Source organism: Sardina pilchardus, chromosome 6 (genome assembly GCF_963854185.1).
Source record: "Sardina pilchardus chromosome 6, fSarPil1.1, whole genome shotgun sequence".
NCBI lineage: Eukaryota > Metazoa > Chordata > Actinopteri > Clupeiformes > Clupeidae > Sardina > Sardina pilchardus.
This window is the reverse complement of record NC_084999.1, coordinates 2,131,963-2,139,462: the sequence shown is the minus strand read 5'-3', so window position 1 is coordinate 2,139,462 and position 7,500 is coordinate 2,131,963. Positions and strand designations below refer to the sequence as shown.

The 7,500-nt window shown below is 45.2% G+C and overlaps 2 protein-coding genes across 2 annotated transcripts in view; one reads left to right on the top strand and one right to left on the bottom strand.

Moving 5' to 3' along the window:
• fkbp14 (FKBP prolyl isomerase 14) overlaps positions 1-117 on the top strand; it is a 5,487-nt gene extending 5,370 nt beyond the window's left edge. The window contains exon 4 of the mRNA XM_062538062.1: positions 1-117. This exon is cut by the window's left edge and continues 1,961 nt beyond it. The gene's annotated coding sequence lies outside the window, so the exon portion shown is untranslated.
• Positions 118-1,653: 1,536 nt separating this feature from the next.
• Positions 1,654-3,863, bottom strand: LOC134082383 (proline-rich protein 15-like). The gene is made up of 2 exons (XM_062538063.1): positions 3,648-3,863; positions 1,654-3,212 (listed from the first exon to the last, which is right to left on the bottom strand). The coding sequence occupies exon 2, from the start codon at positions 3,196-3,198 to the stop codon at positions 2,872-2,874; it is 327 nt and encodes a 108-aa protein (XP_062394047.1). The 5' UTR covers positions 3,199-3,212; positions 3,648-3,863; the 3' UTR covers positions 1,654-2,871.
• Positions 3,864-7,500: the final 3,637 nt, after the last annotated feature.

The following is a 7,500-nucleotide window of genomic DNA, read 5'->3' as shown; positions in this document are numbered from 1 at the left end:
GTCCCAGGAGAGAATCCTCTACCCCCCCCCCCCCCCCTCTCTCCACCCCCTACCGTTGTGCCTGTATTTGTATGTATTTATTTTGTACCTTTATCTGTATTTTTCTCAGTTTTTTCTCAGTTCTAACTGGCTGTATCACTGTGAGTTTGAAATAAAACCAGTTGAAATGACCAACTTGTACTCAACATGACTGTGTGCCTGACCTGAACATGGCATTTGTGCCTAGAATAGAATAGAATAGAATAGAATATATACTTTTTTGATCCCGTGAGGGAAATTCAGTTCTCTGCATTTAACCCAATTTAACCGAATTAGTGAACACACAGCACACAGTGAACACACAGTGAGGTGAATCACACAACCCAGAGCAGTGAGCTGCCTGCCCAACCAGCGGCGCTCGGGGAGCAGTGAGGGGTTAGGTGCCTTGCTCAAGGGCACTTCAGGCCTATTCATTAGGCCAGTATACATATTAGAGGTTTTTGAGCATGCACACAGTCGCACGCACACACGCACACACACGCACACACACACACACACACACACACACACACACACACACACACACATACCATTTCCAATGTGAAGAACCTTTCGCCTGATGTAATGGTTCATCACAGAGTTTTGACTCTCCATGGAGCCATCCAGAGATGTAAAGAACATTTAAGTGTTGTTAAAGTGTTAGAGTGTTTGAAGTGTTTAAAGTGATTAAAGTGTTGTTAGCTTTTCTTGAGGCAGTGAAGCTGAATATCTCAGAATGCAGCAAGAACCTGATTATTAAGGGGACGAGTTGTCTAGGCAACTTTAGAATGGTGAGACTTGTTGGTACTTTTTGGGGTGGCGAACAAGCACCTTTCCTGCTTATAGCGAGGCACAGAGTGTGTGTGTGAGTGTATGTGTGTGTGTGTGTGTGTGTGTGTGTGTGTGTGTGTGTGTGTGTGTGTGTGAGTGTGTGTGTGTGTGTGTGTGTGTGTGTGTGTGTGTGAATGTGTGTGTGTGTGTGTGTGTGTGTGAGAGAGAGTGTTTGTGTGTGTGTGTGAGAGAGAGTGTGTTTGAATGTGTGTGTGTGTGTGTGTGTGTGTGTGTGTGTGTGTGCCAACCTCACTGTATGCCCTGAGGAGATAGCACACCAGCTTCCTCATTCACTCTCTCAGTTTCCCATGACAGACCTTATGAATGACAGAGCAACAAGCCCATCACTGTCTCCCAATTACATAACACACACACACACACACACACACTAGTGCCAACTGCTATTCTAGAGCCAAGGATTATAATGAACCTGTTTTTTCTCTTCATCTCAGGGAATGGTGCTCCCTCCCAGCAATCAGTCAGACACACACTTACAGTACCACACCCAAGCACACACACACACACACACACACACACACACACACACACACACACACACACACACACATGACTAAGACACAACCAGCCTGGCAGAAGACAGTGAGGGAATACTCTGAAAACATACACGCACACACTCACTAACACACACTCACTTCCTTCAACTGCCCACGTGAGTACAGGTGTGTTAGAGCAGACTATAGCACTTCAACGTCATGCGGACAAACAATCACTAAGGACACTTATGAGAAAACAATCAGTCCGTTCCTCATCTACTCATGCAGACACACAGATTGTTACAACAAGTCAAAGGAACTCAATCCAAGTTTATTGTGTAGGAAACGGTCCTGTAACTGACGTCTGTGACTGGCTATGGACATACAGTAAGACCCATTAAAGCAATAATAATAATAATAGCTTAATAAATGTCTATTCCAGACACTGCCATATATTTGAACAATGCTGCTGTCAGACATGTCACATTCTTGACATGTGTTGGAGCATAACATCTGGAGTCTAACGTGTGTCATTAGTGCATGGCCATAGGCATTACATTACGCCACCATCCTTCCTTAAGGCATAGCTACAGTTCCTGCTACATCACGAATGCTGTCGTCAACAACAGCATTCAGATCTTCCTTAAACATGAATGTGTGCTCTGATGGAGGGCAGTTCGGCCGAAACGCGTAGGCACGTGTATAGCCTAAGTAGCCAAATAAGAGAGTAGGCCTATATGTTTTATGTGCATCCATCTTGAGTGCCTCAGATCTGTTTTAGTGGCTTACTAAACAAGAATGTACTTCAGTAAATGAGTATGAGCTACAATATGCTGGTGCATGACATAGCACTCTTTGCCTTGCATCAACATTGGTGCGTAATCGACCTTTGACCTTTGATTACAAAACATTAATCTGCTACCCCAGAGCTAACTATATAGGCAGTTAGCACAGTCAGTAACCCAGATCTCCTTATATGGGCAAAGCTGGCATTGTTGTTCTTTTTTTGTAGGGGAAGACCTTCAGAGGTCTATTTTCAGCATACACTTATCCAGCGGCCAGCCAACCCCAGCAGCACACACCTGTCGGACAGGTGATGGGGGACACCCTGTCAGCCAATCAGAATTGTGCAAAATGGACGTTTATGCACGTATAAGCGGACGGTATAAGTCATAGTAGGCTACCTAACACTCCAACACCAAAAATGAAATTATCCTTCATAATAATTATCACAATCAAATAATAAATAATTATCCCTTCATATATGACAACATTGCAGATAAACATTGATAGGAACAACGGTAGGCTACCAAGGCGACCTGGCTCTTAAATCTTCTTCATTCTTTTGAATCCTTCATGTGGGGGGTAACAGAGGCGGTATCCAGTGACAGGTGCTTCGGCTATTCATAGCTCGCACTTAAAACCGCAGTCATGACAATCACATTCCAAAAAAAAAAAGTTCAGTTCGGACACATTGTAAACGAATGTAAGCTTAAACCCAAATCCCATTCGCAACAAGTCATTGTCGTCATTTAGCCACAGCAGCCGTGGTATCGTGAAAGTTATTGTTTTCCGGTAGAGTCACGCGAATTCTCCGTTTCTCCTTAAAGCGACCTGACCGCGAGACGCGGAGGTTCCGCCGGGAGGTGTGTTCGTTAAACGCGGACTCTTCTTGGGAGTCATCATACACCTCGTCGGAGATGAGGCTGGAATTCCGGTTATCCTGGGGGTCTCCCTTCTGTTTGGCGCCGTCGGTCGCGTTCTCCACGTTCTCCGCGTTCTCCGCGTCCTTCAGCACCTGATCTCTCTTCTTCCGCACCGTCAGGGTCTTCCACCAAGGGTATCTGGCAGCCATGGCGTGCTTTTAATCTTTTTTGGGGGGAAACAAAGTGTCAATCACGCGTATCCAAGTTATTCGGGTGCAGGATCAATATAGCTTTCGGTTTAAATCAGCACAACAAAGACCTTCCGATAACTTTATTTAGTTAACCTAGTTAGTAACGTTTCAAGCCCTTACGACCCTTCCCCAGACTTGTAGGCTAATGGCTTGAAACGTTACTAAATAAATAGGCCTACAGTACATAGGCCTACTAATTACTAACTAAAGAAAATGAACTTTTTTGGGAGTTCTTTGTTGTGTGGATCTTCACTTTTTCTTTGTCCTTCTATCTTAGGCTATAAATACAGAATGGATAGATTACTAACGACAGACTGGACAATCCAGCAGAGTAGACCACGTTACAGTAATGGCAAAACAGACACAGAGATTCTGAGACGTATTCTTTTCTTTAAAGGGTCACTCACCTGAGGCCCGGGGTTCAGAGTGGTGTGCTCAGTTCTGAGTGATTCTTCCTGAACTCCTTCTCACCTGACATTAGTGGCACAGCAGCACAACAACACACTGAGTGTCTCACACACACCAACACGCCAAATCACACACACCAACACGCCAAATCACACACACCAACACGCCAAATCACACACGCCAACACGCCAGATGTGCTGTTTGCTGTATCGCTATCAAAGTCACACTGAGCTATGACTATCACAGGTCGCTTGTACACAGCTTACCTGTAGGCACACCTGTTGTACCTCCCACAGCGTTGTCCTTACTGGCGTGGACACACACACACACACACACACACACACACACACACAAAGGAACCGGTTTGTGGCCCTTCAGGTGGTGATTTGAGGAATGTCCTGAAGGGCCGCTCCTAGAGAGCCACAGGTTGTCATGGCAACTCAGCCCAGCTCCTCTGCTGATGAGTCAGCTGCGGTTCACTAGTTTCAGCTGTGTGTGTGTGTGTGTGTGTGTGTGTGTGTGTGTGTGTGTGTGTGTGTGTGTGTGTGTGTGTGTGTGTGTGTGTGTGTGTGTGTGTGTGTGTGTGTGTGTGTGTGTGTGTGTGGAGCTGTGGTTCTCTAGTTTCAGCTGGAGTTCTAAGGTGTGTGTGTGTGTGTGTGTGTGTGTGTGTGTGTGTGTGTGTGTGTGGAGCTGTGGTTCTCTAGTTTCAGCTGGAGTTCTCAGGTGTGTGTGTGTGTGTGTGTGTGTGTGGGTGTGTGGAGCTGTGGTTCTCTAGTTTCAGCTGGAGTTCTCAGGTGTGTGTGTGTGTGTGTGTGTGTGTGGAGCTGTGGTTCACTAGTTTCAGCTGGAGTTCTCAGGTGTGTGTGTGTGTGTGTGTGTGTGTGTGTGTGTGTGTGGAGTGGTGGTTCTCTAGTTTCAGCTGGAGTTCTCAGGTGTGTGTGTGTGTGTGTGTGTGTGTGTGTGTGTGTGGAGCGGTGGTTCACGGTTCAGGTAGTTCTCAGGTAAGGATAGGAGAGCACCTGTGCTGAGCTTGTGCTAGCAATACTACTAACGACATGCAACAGTTGACCTCTTCCTCCGTCTGGGCATGAATCCTTCAGACTCATACTGAAGGTCATATGAAGGGCAGGTCATCACACCTGTGCTGTCCTGCTCTCTGGCTCTCTCTGTGTGTGTGTGTGTGTGTGTGTGTGTGTGTGTGTGTGTGTGTGTGTGTGCATCACACCTGTGCTGTCCTGCTCTCTGGCTGTCTGTGTGTGTGTGTGTGTGTGTGTGTGTGTGTTTGTGTGCATCACACCTGTGCTGTCCTGCTCTCTGGCTCTCTGTGTGTGTGTGTGTGTGTGTGTGTGTGTGTGTGTGTGTGTGTGTGTGCGCATCACACCTGTCCTGTCCTGCTCTCTGGCTGTCTTGGTTTATACGCTAGTATGGGGCGCCTCTCTCCAAAATAGACTTTCACTATCGCTTAGATGGAGTAGATAGTGAGACTTCAGTTACACATCTAAAGTAAACCATTGCACAAGCAGCTCGGCACTTGGTGTTTGTGTGTGTGTGGACGGTGGTAGTGTAGTGGTTAAGGAGCTGGGCTAGCGTACAGTAGTGTGTGTGTGTGTGTGTAGAGCAGTGGTAGTGTAGTGGTTAAGGAGCTGGGCTAGTGTGCAGTAGTGTGTGTGTGTGTGGGTGTGTGTGTGTATGGAGCTATAAGGAGCTGGGTTAGTGTACAGTAGTGTGTGTGTGTGTAGGGTGGTGGTAGCGTAGTGGTTAAGGAGCTGGGCTAGTGTGCAGTAGCCTGTAGGGGGGTGGTAGCGTAGTGGTTAAGGAGCTGGGCTAGCGTGCAGTAGCCTGTAGGGGGGTGGTAGCGTAGTGGTTAAGGAGCTGGGCTAGCGTGCAGTAGCCTGTAGGGTGGTGGTAGCGTAGTGGTTAAGGAGCTGGGCTAGCGTGCAGTAGCCTGTAGGGTGGTGGTAGCGTAGTGGTTAAGGAGCTGGGCTAGCGTGCAGTAGCCTGTAGGGGGGTGGTAGCGTAGTGGTTAAGGAGCTGGGCTAGCGTGCAGTAGCCTGTAGGGTGGTGGTAGCGTAGTGGTTAAGGAGCTGGGCTAGCGTGCAGTAGCCTGTAGGGGGGTGGTAGCGTAGTGGTTAAGGAGCTGGGCTAGCGTGCAGTAGCCTGTAGGGTGGTGGTAGCGTAGTGGTTAAGGAGCTGGGCTAGCGTACAGTAGCCTGAAAGTTGCCAATTCCCGGCTTCTACTGTTGTGCCCTTGAGCAAGGCACAATGTCATTTTGAATTGAACTGAATTGAATTGAATTGAACTGAATTGAATTGAATTGAATTGAATTGAATTGAATTGAATTGAATTGAATTGAATTGAATTGAATTGAATTGAATTGAATTGAATTGAATTGAATTGAATGTAGGTGTGAAAAAGCTTACAGCAGCTTGATGCTCTTGGCAGCTGCTAAAGGCACAGGGCATGAAAACAACATGGAGCCAAAAACTCTTACAATTTTTAATCATCAAAATAGATTTTATAAACAATTAATAAAATTAAAGAAAGGGTTGCACAATCAAAAACACATTTCACAAAATAAATACAAGAGGGTGATTTAAACATGTACATGATCACACCATAGACAGTATTGTTCTATATATACAGTCTATGGATCAAACATGTGATCAAAGGTTTGGATGGCATAGTCTCTCCAAAGGGCCATTCACACCAAGAACCACAACTGTGAAGCTTAATATGAGTGACCACATTCCCACATAAACTATATTGATGATGACATGAGGAACGAAGGTTAATATGAATGACCACATTCCCACATAAACTATATTGATGATGACATGAGGAACGAAGGTTAATATGAGTGACCACATTCCCACATAAACTATATTGATGATGACATGAGGAACGAAGGTTAATATGAGTGACCACATTCCCACATAAACTATATTGATGATGACATGAGGGACGAAGGTTAATATGAGTGACCACATTCCCACATAAACTATATTGATGATGACATGAGGGACGAAGGTTAATATGAATGACCACATTCCCACATAAACTATATTGATGATGACATGAGGAACGAAGGTTAATATGAATGACCACATTCCCACATAAACTATATTGATGATGACATGAGGGACGAAGGTTAATATGAGTGACCACATTCCCACATAAACTATATTGATGATGACATGAGGAACGAAGGTTAATATGAATGACCACATTCCCACATAAACTATATTGATGATGACATGAGGGACGAAGGTTAATATGAGTGACCACATTCCCACATAAACTATATTGATGATGACATGAGGGACGAAGGTTAATATGAATGACCACATTCCCACATAAACTATATTGATGATGACATGAGGAACGATATCATCATCGATATCGGATCACTTTGAGACCTATTTTGAGAACAATGAAAAGCTAACAGCCAATCAGAACCCATCACATGTATTAACACTAAGAAAGACTTGATCGTTATCGTAGGTCTGTATGGACGATTTCATCATGATGGTTATCGTTATCGTTATCGTTATCGTTATCGTTATCGTTCTTGGTGTGAATGGCGCTTAAGCCAGATGAACATAAACATAACATATGATATTGCATACATTGTAGCCCACAGCACAGATCTAGAACCAGAGAGGATTGATGTCGTCAGTATTCCAGAATCTTTGGTACAACCCACGTGAAATGTATAAATTCTCTTGAGTCTCTTGAGTTCATTGTCTGTTGAATCTAAATCCAGACCGGACAAACAGGACTGTGACACACAGCCTCTAAGGCCCGTCCACAGGCTCTGAGTTGGCCCTTAGGCTTCATAGCATCATAACATC

Coding starts and splice junctions, on each gene's coding strand:
- LOC134082383 (XM_062538063.1), bottom strand. CDS start 3,198: ATGGCTGCCAGATACCCTTGGTGGAAGACCCTGACGGTGCGGAAGAAG.